General features: G+C 57.1%; 5 protein-coding genes across 5 annotated transcripts; 2 read left to right on the top strand and 3 right to left on the bottom strand.

Annotated features, from left to right (window-relative positions):
* Positions 1-9: 9 nt before the first annotated feature.
* Positions 10-3928, bottom strand: GGTG_04923 (hypothetical protein; the record flags this gene model as incomplete). Its single annotated transcript, XM_009222721.1, has 4 exons — positions 1635-3928; positions 1262-1346; positions 840-940; positions 10-360 (listed from the first exon to the last, which is right to left on the bottom strand). Exons 1-4 carry the CDS (start codon positions 1848-1850, stop codon positions 10-12), a joined length of 753 nt encoding a protein of 250 aa, XP_009220985.1. The 5' UTR covers positions 1851-3928.
* Positions 3929-4202: 274 nt separating this feature from the next.
* Positions 4203-6353, bottom strand: GGTG_04922 (hypothetical protein; the record flags this gene model as incomplete). The annotated part of the gene is made up of 2 exons (XM_009222720.1): positions 4203-5773; positions 6164-6353. 2 exons carry the CDS (start codon positions 6351-6353, stop codon positions 5034-5036), a joined length of 930 nt encoding a protein of 309 aa, XP_009220984.1. The 3' UTR covers positions 4203-5033.
* A 1526-nt stretch (positions 6354-7879) lies between these two features.
* Positions 7880-9003, top strand: GGTG_04921 (hypothetical protein). Its single transcript, XM_009222719.1, has one exon. It carries the CDS (start codon positions 7892-7894, stop codon positions 8588-8590), a length of 699 nt encoding a protein of 232 aa, XP_009220983.1. The 5' UTR covers positions 7880-7891; the 3' UTR covers positions 8591-9003.
* Positions 9004-9461: 458 nt separating this feature from the next.
* Positions 9462-10713, bottom strand: GGTG_04920 (hypothetical protein; the record flags this gene model as incomplete). The annotated part of the gene is made up of 5 exons (XM_009222718.1): positions 9462-9607; positions 9750-9791; positions 9887-9941; positions 10303-10312; positions 10466-10713. The coding sequence occupies 5 exons, from the start codon at positions 10711-10713 to the stop codon at positions 9462-9464; spliced, it is 501 nt and encodes a 166-aa protein (XP_009220982.1).
* Positions 10714-11644: 931 nt separating this feature from the next.
* On the top strand, positions 11645-14986 carry GGTG_04919 (hypothetical protein; the record flags this gene model as incomplete). Its single annotated transcript, XM_009222717.1, has 9 exons — positions 11645-11667; positions 12020-12167; positions 12441-12522; positions 12941-13028; positions 13081-13216; positions 13552-13896; positions 13970-14050; positions 14626-14647; positions 14877-14986. 9 exons carry the CDS (start codon positions 11645-11647, stop codon positions 14984-14986), a joined length of 1035 nt encoding a protein of 344 aa, XP_009220981.1.
* Between the last annotated feature and the right edge of the window lie 112 nt (positions 14987-15098).

Genomic DNA, 15098 nt, shown 5'->3' with positions numbered 1-15098 from the left:
GCGGTGGCCTTATCCAGGCGGGGTTCTTGTCACTAGATTGCTTGCAAGCCTCCATCCGTCTGTCCAGGGGCCTAGCCGCTGCTGCTCTGCCGAAACAACAGAGAGCAGACAACTCGGCACGCCAAATCTTGATGCCATTCCCAGCTCCCATCTTGCGTCACGAGCCATCACCGGCGACGGCAGTGCCAACCAGAAGGCTCCACATGCCAGCCGCCAGCAGGAGCACACAGCTCTCCACGGCTGACTCTCCACGGCTGGTGGCCCTACAGCGAGACCCAAGTCCGAGGCGGGCCCCTGGTGCACATCCGTCGGCGGGTTACCGTTTTCGTCACCAAGGCCTGCTTTGCCGCCCATGGACGTCTGTACTGTACGTAGTTAGTGTATAGTAGCACAAACAAACACACGCCCCCATTGTCCCCTCTTTCTTCCCTAAGGATCAGCCTACCCTGTCCTGTTTTTTTTCCCTTGCCTGGCGCCGACACAAAGCCCGTGCAGAGAATGCGACATACAGTAAGGCGCCAAGGAGACGGGCCGAAATAAACCAACAAACAACAGCATCACGCAAACGAACCGAGACGAGAGGGGCCATCCTCCCGTCCTCCCCCATGGATGATGGCCCATCCGTTGGCCATATACCCGCCCGATAGCATGTTAAAAATGGCACAGGCCGAGCGCCGAGGCCAAGCACAGCCACCAACCGAACCTAGGCAAGGGCACCTGGGCGATGGGGCAAGCAGGCTTTCTGATATCGGGGCCGGGCAGGGCAGGGGGAGAACAGCAGGTAAACACCAAAAACCCGCAAGAAAAAAAAAATGCAATCAAGAAAACCAAAAACCCACACCCAGGGCGAACGGACGGACGGACGGCGATCGGACGCCCGCGCTGCAGGGCCACGCGCATCGGACCGTAATCACAAGGGGAGGGGAGGGGAGGAGAGGGGCTGGAACAAGAGGTTCGTCGTTGATTAGCGACAAGGGAAAAAAACGGGGTAAACGGTGCATTTTTGTCCTATCCTTGGCCTGTTTGTGTGGATGTGGACCACAGCCGGACGTGCGTCCACCCTCACTCTCAGTCCAGTCGCGCACAACAACAGGCCGAGCCCGCGTGCCTGCCCCATTCCATCAGTTGTTGTTTGCGTGTGCGTCTCCCTGGCGCGTGTGCAACGGCCTGCCGAGCCGCCCAACGAGAAGGAGCCAAGTCCCATCTCGCTCACGCCACCTACACCAATTGGCGAGAATGCCACTCACACGCATACACATACAACATACACTCTCACAGCCCAAGCGGCATCGCCACATCTCATATAATACGCGAGGGGTGAAGCCACTCATGTCCAGGGTACGGTACTGTGTGAGGGACAATTTCAGGGCTGGTTAGCTGTGTGAGCGCTATCCTACCCTGTGCTTACTCTCCCTCCGGGCGGCGCGACAGCAAGGCCAGGTCGGCCTGGCCTGGGCCCTGCGGCTTTCTTGCTTCTAAACCAAAAAAAACCACGGGCCCATGAGGGACGGGCAACAAACAACGACACATCTACTGGTGAGTGAGTTGAGTTGAGTGAGTGAGTTGCGTAATGGCGGCCGGGCCACGAAGCAACAACAACAATAACAACAACAAAAAATAAATCCCTCACGCACGCTGCACGTTGCTGGCTGCCCAGGCCAACAGCAAATAAACGCAAGCAGCACGAGCACCAGCAACAAGCAGGGGCCCATGTCCAGCGGCCAGGCCATGGAGAGCCCACAATTCGGCAGTGCGCCCCGGGGCGGCGAAAAAAAAAACCCCCTCCTCCTCCCACTCCCTGCTGCTTCGATTTTGTTCTCGTGACGTCCCGTGGTGTGTCCGGAGTGCATATCGCGTCGGTGGGGTGACGGTGCGTGCCTTGGCCCGTCGGCTTCGCCCTGCTTTTATTGGGTATTATTATTTTATTGCACCTAATAATTTTTTTATTGTGTCTTTCTCTTGGGTGAATTCACCGGCCCAGACCCTCCCGGCTTCCTCGTTATGGCCACAAACCCCACCTCCCTACCTTGCCTTCTTTTTCTTCCTGCTCACACACCGACACCCTTTCACTGGCTAGCTGGACGGGTAACCTACCCTATATAAGGTGATTATTTATGTATGTGCAAGGGGAGGATGGATGGGGAAGGATCGGTAGGCATGCGTCAGCACACCAACATGTCCTCGAAGGGAAAAAACCAGCGATAGAAAGTGTGAATGCGGCCCAGCAGGGGCCCTGAGAAGAAGCACAAAAACAGAAAACGGGGCAGGTCGGCCGGTTCATGGCTCCATTCTCCGTGTCAGCACAGGGTACCATTGCGAACCCCATACCACGGCTCGCGCCTCGGTGCCGCTTTTTTTTCCTTCTTTTCGGCTGGGCTTGGCAAGAGCGAAAACAAAAACAGTAAGAGCCCGCTCTCTCTCCCCCCCTCCCTTCTCTCTGGCCCGGCGGGAAGATCGCCAACGGGTGGCACAGGCGGCGGGACAAGATCATTCGCTCCTGGGTTGATGTGCTAGCACAGCTCCCCACCCCTGCCTGTGTGTTGTCGATTGGGGGAAGGGTGACGACTGGAGGGGCCCAGCCGGCCGGCCGTGTTACACCAAGCTGTGCCTTTTGCTGCCTTTAGCCCGCGATGCAACCTTCTGGAGTGAACCTTGGCAATAGGCCGCCATGAGGCCGAAAGAGTTGCCCCATCTCATCTCCCAGTCCGCGACCCAAAACACAGCAAGGAAGAGAGAGTGTGTGAGAGAAGGAGAGAAAAAGGGCAGTGAGAGAAACAGACGTGAGCATCCGCACACAAGTGACACAAAGATGCACTTTGCTGTATGATAAGAGACTCTTCATCCTCTGTAACCGGTCAGCGGAGGAAAGGGGCCCGGGGGAGGGGGCTGCTGCCGTGCACCCTGTCCCTACCTAGCCCCCGGCCAACCTTCTTCCTTTGCGCCCTACAATAGATCTGGGTAGGGTTGCTGCTGGCCCGTTAGTTGCCGCTTGCCGCGCTGCTGCTTCTTGCTGCTGCTGGCTCGACCAACCAACAGGCCCCATCCATTCGGGGGCAGGTTCATGTGAGCAAAGTGCCTAGGTATTAAATGTGGCATGCCAATAGGCGGCGGCAGCAACAGCGGGCGGTATTTGTGATCGGGGCCTTGTGAAACCCCGCCGCGTCGATACATATGTGCCTACCGACATGGCATTTCTTCTTGTTGTTGTTTCTTTTCTTTTTTTTTCTCGTCTTCGCTTCGTATAGCATCTCGCTTGCGCTGTGAATACGACGGGCGCCTGACCACCCTCTCCGGATATTCCCCAAGCAAGGGAGAGGGAGGGCGCAGACTGAGGGTGTGGTGGTGGTGGGCTGTCCCAACAACAAGGCTGCGCACCTAGGCTTCCCGTTCCGTTCCGCTGGCTCCATGTACGTACCTCTTCACGCCTCGTAGGTGGTAGGTACCTAGGGAGGTACGAGATGAATATTGGCGGCCCGGCAGAAACACCAAGTACTGAAAGTGCGAGAGAACCCAATTTAAAAATAAAAATAAAACCCTCTCTCCCAGCCATGCCGCCAGCCAGTATTTTGTGACGCCGGATGCGGGTGTCGTGAGGTTGCGTCCGCCACTATAATCCTCTTTCACGCAGCGCCACGTCAGGGTGGGTGGGAAGGGGACGAGAGAGCGAGAAAGAGAGATATGTACGACGCGAGTAGACGGGGGCCCCTCCCCTCGACGAGTAAAGCGAGACCATACGCGGGCGGCGCTTCATCTATTTCCGCGTCATCGGCAACGCCGTGAAACCCCGCGATTGTGGTCCAGGCCACTTTGGGCCGCCCTTGTCCCGCGGTCCCCCGCCGCGGTGCCGTTCCCATTTGTGAGACACGGGCGCGGCGGCAAGCCTCCCCTCCCTCTCCCCTCTCCCTAGCTGGCCTCGAGTGGTGTCACCCATCCTGCCTGTCGGCAAAGAGCGGGTGGAGGGTGGGAAAAGGCCTCGCTGGCCATCACGGTTTGCTCGTTGCCAGTCGGGTTACTTGCCACTATCTCCAGTGAACCAGCAAGAAGCGTCGTCCAAACAACCCATTGGGCACACCAGCATCACACCACATGGACAGGAATTACTGTGCATGGCATGGTGGACGTGAGCCGCGAGATATCCTCCTATCCACGTGCAGCATCTTTCGATTGCGGCAGGCCAGGAGACGACAGGCCAGGAGACGACAGGCCAGGAGACGACAGGCCAGGAGACGACAGGCCAGGAGGGACCGGGCCATATAGTGTGTGGATATGTGTGTATATGTGTGTGTCCGTGGCTGCATGCCCAACATGCAGCATGTGTGGGATGAGGGAACAGAGGAGTATTGAGGGCAAGGAAGAAAACTGCCTCTGCGTCTGCGTCTGGCTGCTGCCACTGCTACATGGCCAAGAAACAGGACCAGCAGCGGCAGGGCGCGGCTGCCGATTGAAGCCGCTCTTGGAGGGAGGACGGGCGGGCAAATGAGACGCTGCCAGCGCACATTCTGGCCTTGCCCCTCAGATCATCTCCTTCCCCTCCATGAATCATCAAAAGGGTAAACTCATCACCGACCGAGGCTCGAGAGGAGAGAGAAAGAGGGTGTGTATATGGGTGTGGATGTGTGTATGCGTGTGTGGCTGCCGGCAGCATGCGTCCTCTGGCCCCTCTTCTCGCATCATGCCTGGCTTGGCATTAAGCAGAAGAGAGATCAAAAAGAAGCAAAACAACTGACGGAGAAGCCGACGGCAAGACAGCCGTGTGGTCAACGGCAGGGCGCCGGCCGGGCGTTGTCGTTGTACGTATCCTGCGTCCATCGCGATTTGCGGCACCATCGAAAGGAGGCGCTGTCTGTTCTGCACTGCATCGGCTAGGGCGTCCCATGGCGCGCGCGCGTCCCCAGAGGTAAACCTCCTCCCCACGAGAGCCAGACAGGCAAGGGTTTTTTCTTTTTTCTTTTTTTCGCTTGGCCGCTTCATCATGGGAGCGAGCCATCCATGGGCGCTCACGACACCCAACCGCCCAGCAAAAGCCACCCAGATTACAAGACGAACAAGCCACTCGGCGAGACGATTTGCCGCCAGGATCGAGTGGCTGTCCTCCCTTGTTCCTTGTGCAGTCTCACCCGCATCCGGGCGCCAGGAGACAAAGAGCAAGTGAGACGGGAACAGACCGGTCGATTGGTCGGTCGTGGCCGGCCCGCTCGCCTCACACTCGAGTTGCTTGCTCTCCAACTAGGGCCTTTCGCAGCATCGACATGTTTGTGGCTCGACCCCGAGACTGGCCCTGCAGCTGCAAGAGGTCGACCGTTGGCATTGAGCGAGAGTCGTGGTGGATGCTGCTGACGAGGCAGCGCAGGCTGCATTTTAGCACCCCTCCATTGACGGTAGATGGTTGGTGGCCGGCATGGTGCACTGTAACTCTCGGCCGTACTCGTGCTTATCCCGTAAATTCCTCGCCTCATGAGGGTTTGAGGACATGGCCTGCCCTGCATCGCGCGACCGTGAAGCTTTGTCGACGCAGATATAAAATAAAATAAAGTAAAATCTTTATCCCAGGGTAGCGCTCGCCGCCCTGCCTTTTTTTTCCCCCGAGGACAGCCACGGGTACGCATCCCCGCATCGCAAAAGCCAAAGCCAAGCGAAGTGCCTCGTCGCTCGGCTTGGACGCCCCCCGAGGCCGGGAACCCGCAGCCGCAACAGGCAATTCGCCGGTCCGGGGGCCCTGCCAAAATGGTGACGTTGGATTGGGGAAGCATGGACATGGACGTGTGTGGGTGTACTGCGTATGTGTGTGTGTACTGCGTATATGTGTGTGTACCGCGTATGTGTGTGTGCACGCGGTGGGATTCTGAATTCCAAAAAGGAAGAAAATCACTCGATTGCCGATCATCTTGTCGCGCCCGCCCGACGTTTCAACTCTCGGGCGTGTTCATCGGCTCCTTTCGCCCCTCCCGCCCCCTTGCTTCCATGTTACCAAGTTTCCGGTCAACGAGAGCAGAGGGCGGGGGTGGGCGTCTGGCCGGCCGATTTCCAAAGGGGGCAAGGGGAGGAAGGGGAAAGGAAAAGGAAAAAGAAGGATGAAGCCGGTCAGGAGCGTGGGAACCGAACCCCATGACTTAATCAGCGTGGAGCATTCAGCTTGACACTGCGGGCTCGGAATGGGCCGCACCTTCCCCTGGGACGTGGTAGCTCCGTGGTGCCTGCCACTTGCCTGTCTGGCGTTTTGTGTTCCGTCCCTTCCCTTCCGTAGCCCACGCCACGACAAGAGGCCCTGGGCCATGGGAATTGAGTGCACAGGAGGACGGTGGCCCCTGCGCCACTTTTTTGCTGGGAACATGCCCGCCGCCACCGCCAGCCATGCTTTTTGCCCAACCTTTTTTTCTTTTCTTTTCTTTTCTTTGCTCTGCTCTGCTTTTTCTCTCTTGCGCGTCCGGCTGACCAGAAATAAGAAACAATTGTCCGCCGGGAATCGCGAGGCACGATTTGCCCAAACATGGCTGCTGCAAGCACCGTCATATCAATTGGCGGCCTGTCGTGTTGGTCGGTTAAACGACCCGGGTCGCCGTTCGACCCACCTGTGGATTTGACAGGTCACGCCCGGGATGAAAGGAAAGAAATGAAAAATCATTACTACACGAAAGCGCTGGGTGGACATCTGGTGGCAACAAATGACCAAGCGGAACACAGGAGGAAGCGTTAAGGGTAGCAGCAGCAAGCAACAGCACCTATGCGGCAGTTTTCTGGCCTCCCCTGTGGCGTAGCTCTCCTCTTCGTGTGTTCCAGCCCGCCTCTCCGCGCCGGGAATGTGTGCATGTATGTGTGTGTGTGTGTGCGAGAGAGAGCGCGTTTAATGCCTGCAGGTCGGCCGTGGCCCAGGCTGGCCGTCGCAGCACACCCACCCACCCACCACCGCCCGGCTCTAAACGAAGGGCCACTCACTCTAATCAGCGCGGGGCGGGCAGTGAGAAAAGGGAAAGCCGCAGATTGTGCGGCGGCCGGCCGCGAGCAAAATAACTCTGGCCTGGCTGGCCAGGCCAGGCCAGGCCCCCTTTCCGCAGCGGGCAGCCAACGGGAGCGGTTTGGGTGTGTACGTGCGTGTGTGCGAGTGTGTGCCGTGCGTGCAACTCAACTGCGGGAGCGGGCGGAGACTGTCATCGCATTTTGCAATCCAAAAAAGGGTTGGTTCCAGAAATTGAAAAAGAAAGAGAGGCGCAAAACGAGATGCACTGTGGGGGATAAGGGGGTGTGAACCTAACCGAGCGCTTCGACCAGGGTACGTACCGCACAGTGGGGAAACTGACTATGCGACGACGCGGCCGACAGACACAGAGTACACGCCCCCCTCCCCTCCCGTTTGTGGATGGGGGCTTGGCCAGGAATGTGAGCGAGCCACGCAGCGAGCACCTCGCGACCAGCCACGCCCACCACCATACGCGCTAGTACTTTTTTTTTTGTTCTCCATATGTGTATGTTTGTGCTGTGCATGTTTGGCGTGCCTGCTGTGTTTGTGCTGCCCGAATCTGGCGGCTTTATCTCTTTTCCTCTTTTTGCGTTATCTCCAAGGTAATTTTCCTCTCGAAACAAAAGACAACAACAAAAGACTCTTGTCGTAGCAGCTAGCCCCTCGCTTCTGGCAGGCTGAAAAGGTCAAAGGCAGAGTCAGGCCTATCAGCCCAGCCCCTCCTCGCACAGGCTACCACACCCGCGATGGCGGGAACCCTACCCACACCTACACATCCTAGCCAGCCACCAAACTCAATGGTCTCGGCCAAACACGGCCCTTCCATTGGCGCGGTGGGAAGCAGATGCTAGGAAAAGAAAAACAACAAACCGTAGGCACATATCAGCTTTTGACTCGGAGCGGCAGGGCCAAGGGGAAAATAGGCAAAAATCCACGATGATGTGGGTGTGCGGGTGTCTGTCTCTCTCTCTCTGTCTGTGTGTGTGTCTTGTGGCTTGTGGCCCATGCAGTCAGCATTTCCAAAAGCCCCCCGATTCCACCACTCCAGCCGCCCGTGACGCCTTGACCCCTTTCCCTCCTCTTGATCCCTCTGGGTCACTAGCCCAAAACCGACCGAACGCTGGCCCGGCGGCCCGGCTACGTCACCCCTTTCGTGGCCGTGGTGGTTGGAGGGAGGATCCGGAATGTGGAGGGGTGGCATGGGAGCACCGGAAACGTGAACTGTATTTTGCCCGATCTCCCCCATGTTGTTCCCTTCTTCGGGGTCGGATGATTTTGGGAACAGAAATGATGGGTGTCAGGCTGGGCCAGCACAAGGCCCCGGGACCGACACGAGGCGTCGTCCGCCGCGAAAGTTGGATTATTATGCCCGAAATTTCAGCCCCGTCGCTGCTCCTTCGTAAACGAAAGAAAGAGAAAGAAAAAAAACCGCCGTTTCCTCCGTCTCCCCACTCCTCCTGGAACCGACCACCACCACCACCGTCTAGTGCGGTCCGGTTATCCACCAGCAGGTCATCGACGGCCTGCGAGCACTCGTCCATTATACAGGGTGCGTCCCTGCAGGCTGCTACGAGCAAGGGAGGGAAATCCCGAAAGACAGCACCCACCGCTGACGGCGGCACCAAGGTGAGATAGGAGATTGTCGAGTGGTGTGCACGGGTGGGCATTTCGGACCATTTGCCTGGTACCGAGCGTGCGAGCCTCTCCACACCTAACCAGGGGGCAGGCAGTCGGTCAGTCGGTCAAGTCAGTCAGCAGGCCGTGGCATTGATGATTGACCGACGAGGTTGTGGACGGCTATATGCGCTCGCCGTTATTGGAAAACTACAACCCTGTTATCGGGCTTTCTTCTCGCTTCTGCCCTCTCGCTTCACCGTCGTACCTATTTTGGCCACCCGGTGCCACTTCATGTCTCTCTCCATCCTTTTTTTCGCGCGATCAGAGCCAAAAGACCGACCAGGGGGAAAACAGCGAACTGGTAACCCCTGGGGCCCAGGCGAACGGAGCGGCAAGTGGACCGCAGGAGCTAACGCTCACGTGATTTGCCGTGACTGGGGTCCGCCCCTGTGGAAGCGTTTTTGGCGTTGCTCGAGTTGTGCAAGCGCGGAGCTTTCGAAAAAAGACGGGCTGGCGCGCTGTGGTTTTCCATTGGTTTCCCGTGGTTTAGTTGGCGGTGGGTGAGTGTGAGTGTGTGAGCGTGTGGTGCCGCAACAAGAAGCTCCATCTGCACCACCACTGCGAGTCTCATCTCGATGACTCCTCTTCACTTTCAATTGCGGACTGTCTCGTGGCGTCTTTCCCGCTCGGTGTAGCGCCGGCCGCAACCACCCCTAGGCAATCAAACAAGGCCAACCATCAAAGAAAAATGACGGTGAGCGGAGGCTGTGACCGTTGGTGCATATCGTCCGTCCCCGTTTGATTTTTTTTTTTGAGACGGTCTGCTCGTGCTTGGACTCCCGACTCGAAAGGGGAACCGTTCCGCCGTCCATCCTTAGCCCCAGGCCGCTCATTCCCAATAAATGGTCTCCTTCGTCCGCATGGCGGTGGCGCCTTTGGGGCCGGCTCGGGTGGTCGCGAAAGGACCAAAGCGGTGTAGCGAAAAAAGAGGGCCGATATTATGGTGGGGGTACAAGAACTGTGCCGGCGGACGGCCTTGTGGGAAATAGAAACCAAAAAAAAAAAGAAGCAGCAGCACATCCAGTCAACGGAGCATAAATTGATAAAAGATAAAAACAAAAAGAACGATCAGAATAAACGGCACTTGAAGCACCTTTTGTGCCGCTTCTCCGCATACCTCGTCGTCTGCGCCGCAGGGCCATCTGATCTAACGTGCCCCCTATGTGTGTGTGTGTACCCACCCTTTTTTTGATGTTGGGCATGTATCGAGGGTCCAATCTCAGCCGCCCCCAGGCCGCCTGCACGAGCACACACACAGACCCGACCTTGCTGGACCCACCTTTTCGCTTTCTAGCGGCTGCTGTCGGTTCTTGATGATGCAGTTAGTGTCTGGTCGCTCTTCTTGTTTGATAGTGCGTCGCTGGGCCGCGTCGTTTTTTTTTTTTTGTCCGTGGGATCGAAAACGGACGGGGCGTGAATCTGACGGACACCTACCTCCGCACTTTTTTCCCCTCGCAATCTAGCGTTTCTCTTGCTCCATAAAAAAAACGCTAGCTCGAGTGCCTATCGAGCGAGGTAAGCAGGTAGCCGTCGCTAGCCCTGGCGTCTGCACGTGCGACATGAAAGGGCGATTCCTTGCTGGACGGGAAGGGCGCGATATGCTATGCGACGGACGAAGAAAAAAGCACGTAGTGCTGCCGGCCGTCCACGCAACCCTCTCATACACTCACCGGCCTCGGCCTGTGATAACTCAAAATCGACCTGTCCTTTTTCAGACAGAGTCATGAAAGCCTGTCCCCCTGATTAGCCTCACTGCCCTGCCCTGCTCGCCACGTTGCTTGGTCCGTCGAAGCTAGTTAGATAGTCAAAATCTAACGAGTTGCAAGCACACACCCGCTGCGCCCAAGGTGGAAAGAATACAAAACACGGCCAACACGGACGGGGCTGCGGGGTTCCCTGATGCCGCCAGACCCTCCACCGAGGCTAACCTCCGAGTCCGATGTTGGAGCCGCACTAAGGTTTCTAGCGTCTCCTCCCTCGAGCTCGCCTAGAGTTGCACCGCCCGCGCAGGGCCTTTCCCTCTTGCTCCCATACTGCCCCAGCCAGCGGGCCGCAGGAGTCTGGGCTCCATGGGAATGCATGGTCTACGCGCCGCTGCGGGGTTTTCCAGGCGCGGTTTCGCCGCGGCGACCGCCGGCCGTATATACGGCCTATAGTAAATTGCTGTTGCGGCCAGGCCGGAAGGGGGGTCTCGGGAATTGAAAAAAAGGATAAACGCCTGCGAGATGGAGGGGGAAAGGAGAAGGGTGACCATGTCACGGCAGAAAAGCAAGAAACCAGACGGAAACGAGTGGTTCTCGAGCAACGGGATGGGCGATGAGTTGGCACTGCATACAACGTAGGCCACATCCCTTGCCAATGTCACGGCAAGAGTAAAAGAATGCCCAAAGTCAAAGGCCGGTAATTTATTCCACCGAGACACACTGCCGAGGCAGGCGGCCGCCGTCGAGAACAAAACTGTAAGTCGTCATATTCGGCCTTTTCCCAGTGAAAGAGCAGGTAGCACCCCCGTCCGTTGGCCGCTGGCACGCGACTTTCCCCGAGAACACGACGTCGGGCCTCGGCATCATCTCTCGTCTCTCCACCGTGTGTGCCCGACGAAATTTATTGTCCCCTAATGCAATGCCACCCTCTCTGCTGGAATACAGCTGCGACAGTGTCTCGGGTCTGGCATTTTCCTCTTGACTCAAAACGCCTCGTGGCTCGCCCTCCCTTTTTTGCTCGCCGTCCACAAAACAAAGGGGGGTAGGCCGCCAGGGGAGCTGTCATGTGGGCCGCCGGGCCGCCGCCTTGTCACGGTGTCCTGCCTTTCGGGGGAGGAGGCGGCGGGGAAGGGTAAGCTTGGGTTGGGGGGTACACCCCACCCCCGGGCGGCAATGCCATGCGGGTGGACAGAAGGATATGCGGCTTGGGCATGGAGCTCGGGTTAGTAAAAAGACCAAGCAACATTGCCACGTAGTCGGCCTTTTCCTTGTATTTGTTGTTCTAATGAGGGGTTTGGTATTTCTCATCATGGTGCTCCAAGTGCTTGCTTGGTAGGCGCCTGAATCCACAGCACCAGGAAGATGCATTGGGTAGCACCATTCCGGTGCCCAATCGATGGCCCAACCTCCAGATTGCTGCTGACAGCGTCGTGGTTTCTGCTCGTCAGCAGCAAGTGCCGCAGCATCGCAAAGGAATATACCCATATTGATCAAACCACACCCACACACAATTAACGAGCGGGATTCACAGACCCTGGCCTTTTTTTTTTTGCGCATTGCCTTTTATCGAGTCGGTCCAAATAAACTACCGGTAGTCCGAAGCCGTCAGACAGGAACAGGACGTCACCTGACCGCCCGCGCGACTTCCTCCGACGTGGTGCTAGCAGGTACCTACCTATTTTAGCGGGAGGGCCGGTCCTGGTCAAAAAGAGGGGCAGGAGCTAGGCAAGCAACGGCCTAGCATCGATGATGGGTACCCGGTCGCGATCGCGGCGAAAAACGGCTTTTCGGTTCAAATGAGCACTGCTAAACAGACTCGACTCCGGGCTTGGGTTAGTTTTTTGTCGGGTTGTAATTGGGATATTGGCTCTGGTTAGGTTTTTAGTAATGGGCTGTGGGGAAAAAGCGGTATGTCAATTTCAAACCAGCACCAAGCTCACAGCCCAGACAAGGCTGCCTGGCCAGGTCGAGTGCGCCTGCCTCGGTGATCGATCAATTCAATGCAATGCAGCGCAGTTACTCTTATTCGTTCACAAACACCGAAGCTGCAGTAAAAGCAGCATTAGCATGAAAAAAAAAGAGAAAAAGAACAACATCAAAAAAAGCTCAGAATTGATGACATGAGGCGTAACTTGGTCCCCATCTGCAGGGGCTGGGTTGCGGCTCTGCTTCCCGCTCTTTCGACCGGTGAGCAGAGAAAATCGTTCGGCAACGCGATCCAAGAGCATGAATCTTGGGGAAGGGCAAAAAAAAAAGAAAAGAAAAAAAAAAGAAAAGAAAAAAAAAAAGAAAAAGCCCGCCAACCAACCAACCCGCCGCGGGGCTTGGCTGGCTAGTGGTAGCTGGCTACGTGGCCGAGACGGGCAGGCGTTAGCACCAAAGGTAGGGCGCGCAGATTATGATGGGTGACAGTCATGTCAGCAACGAGGCACACCGACCGCCAGTCCTGCATTAGGGGATTCTCGTCTCTTTTTTCCCTCTTCTTTTTGGTCTTACTTGCTGCGGCCCATGCCCACTATCCCGTGTGGGCAAGCCTCCATTCGGGGCAGGGGCATTTTGGTCACTCGAAGGATCACGTTCCATGTTGATAAACCTACCAAGGTAGGCCAGGGGGTGGTCAAGCAGGAAATCAAGCAGGCGGGACGGAAGCGCGCGGCAGGGCCGCCCGCCCCGAAGCCAAAAACAACAGGCAAGTAAGCCCAGGGGGGGCAGGGGAACAGGTGGGCTTCGGGGCTGTTCTCACAGGGCTGGCTGGCTGGCTGGCTGGCCGCCGCCGGCGGCAGAGACGGAGCAGCCTGCGAGGAGTAAGAAACAGCGAGATAAAATTAGAGCCAAAGGAAATTGCTACTGGGATTCCGGCGGCGAAGCAACGCCTTGGTGGGTATGGTGAGCAAAAAAGAAAGAAAAAAAGAAAGAAAAAAGACTGTGCGATCCCTTTTCGGGGCCACCAACAGCGCGGCGCAATTACGGGGTTCAATTTCCAAAAGCGAAGGGCGCGGCGGCGCGGCTGGATACAGCGAGATGGAGGTTGGCAGCCCCGTGCGCACGTAAAGCTCTCTCTGCCCAGGGGGGTTCGCCAACCGCCAACAGCGGATTTTGTGCTTATTGCATTGCATTGGTTGGGTTTCAACCCCAGCCGATCTCCCTCGGGACGCCGTCAAAGTTCCAACAACTCGGTGGGCAGGCAAGGCACCTTTCAACTGTATTTGGTACCAGTTCTGCCGCTCATCTGCTGGCAACACGGACGATGGTTGCGCCGAATCCGGCGGGCTGCACGCCATAGGCAGGCAGGCAGGCAGGCAGCAGAGGGAGAAGAGAAATTCATGCCCATCGTATTGCTCCCTCTTCCCCGTCGTATTGCCGAAGCAGGACCGGAAGCGAAGCACAAAAGGCGGGTGGCGCCTCATTCGTGGCGGGCTCTCTGATCGGATCGGCCGCGAGCCAACCGACGCAGGACACAGCATACACAGGACCTCTGCATCTAATAGTGCCGGGGAAGAAAGGAAGGAAGCATGCGAGTGTCGGCGCAAAAAGACTCACAGGGAGCCTAGGTGTGTATGTGTAAGTAGAAATGAAGGAGCATATACGAAAATACATACACCCACCCCCACCCGATAATACGGGGAATTAACAGGTAGTGATATGGGTAGGAATGGTTGCGGACGGCTGTGATTTTTCGTTGTATTATCCCGAGACAACCCCCGCCAATGAGATGGTGCGCAAAGCCAAGCCCACGGCTGGGTTTTTTTTTTGTTGGAGGTCCTCGGTTGCGCACCTTGCTTCCCACACAGTGGTCGGCATCGACGGCCGGCGGCTGGAAAACAACAACAAAACAACAACAAACCAACCAACAAAAAAAGGGGTCGTCCAACGCGGGACAGCTGTCAAATGCGTGGATAGGGTACCCTGGCGTCATTTTTTTTTTTCTTTTTGTTCCCGTCGTAATGCATGGCACACGCTTGGGCCGATCAACAACATCACCCTTCTCTCCCTTTCGGCTCTTCCCTCCCCAGTCAGCCCGCCCCTCCCCCGGCAGGTTTCGGGCCTCCCATCGGGGCTCGGGGCATTCGCGCTCCCAGCCTTCCGCTGGCTTGCCAACCAACCGGCCTTGGCCCAATCGGATCTGGACCAGCCCGAGTTTGGAGTAATGACATCTATCAGTCGTCATCAATGACGGGTGTTTGTTTCTTGGTTCTGTAATTTAATTTTGCTTTTCTTGTGCACTTTTTTTTTTCTGCCTCGAACAGGCAGTTTTTCAGCTGGCTTTTAATCCTTGCAAAACCACCACAGCCAACAGGAGTGGACGTATACAGTACGTATTTAGACGAGCGAGGGGGGGGGTGTGGGCCAGCCCGCCCGTTGGGCCAGCCAATAGCATGACCGGGATGTGGGGTGGGCACGGTGACGGGATGAGCCTAAAAAGGATGGCGGCCGGCGGCACGAATGGCGTCAAGCGAGGTCACTTGACCTGGGCCCTTCTCCGTCCCCCGTCCCCCCCCTGGCGTCCAGGGCCGTAAAACGTATACTGTGTGTACTGGTAGTCCCAGCCATCTCCGCTAAGGGGGGATTAGAGCCACACTCCCTGACGCTGACGCCCTGCGAAGAGATAGCGGCGGCTGGCCGCACAGCCCAGTGCCTCGCCCGACGATAGACATGAATTGTTTCCACCCTGCCTGCCCCGGTCGCGGGCGCCGGCGGATTTTGTGGCGTGTGGGAGGCATGCGAGCTGGTGCAGGTAAGGGTTTGATCACAGGAAGACAGGA

Source organism: Gaeumannomyces tritici, assembly GCF_000145635.1.
Source record: "Gaeumannomyces tritici R3-111a-1 unplaced genomic scaffold supercont2.2, whole genome shotgun sequence".
In the NCBI taxonomy this organism is placed as follows: Eukaryota; Fungi; Ascomycota; class Sordariomycetes; order Magnaporthales; family Magnaporthaceae; genus Gaeumannomyces; species Gaeumannomyces tritici.
The sequence above is the reverse complement of the archived record's forward strand: the minus strand, read 5'-3'. Positions and strand labels throughout refer to the sequence as shown.

Coding starts and splice junctions, on each gene's coding strand:
- GGTG_04921 (XM_009222719.1), top strand. CDS start 7,892: ATGATGTGGGTGTGCGGGTGTCTGTCTCTCTCTCTCTGTCTGTGTGTG.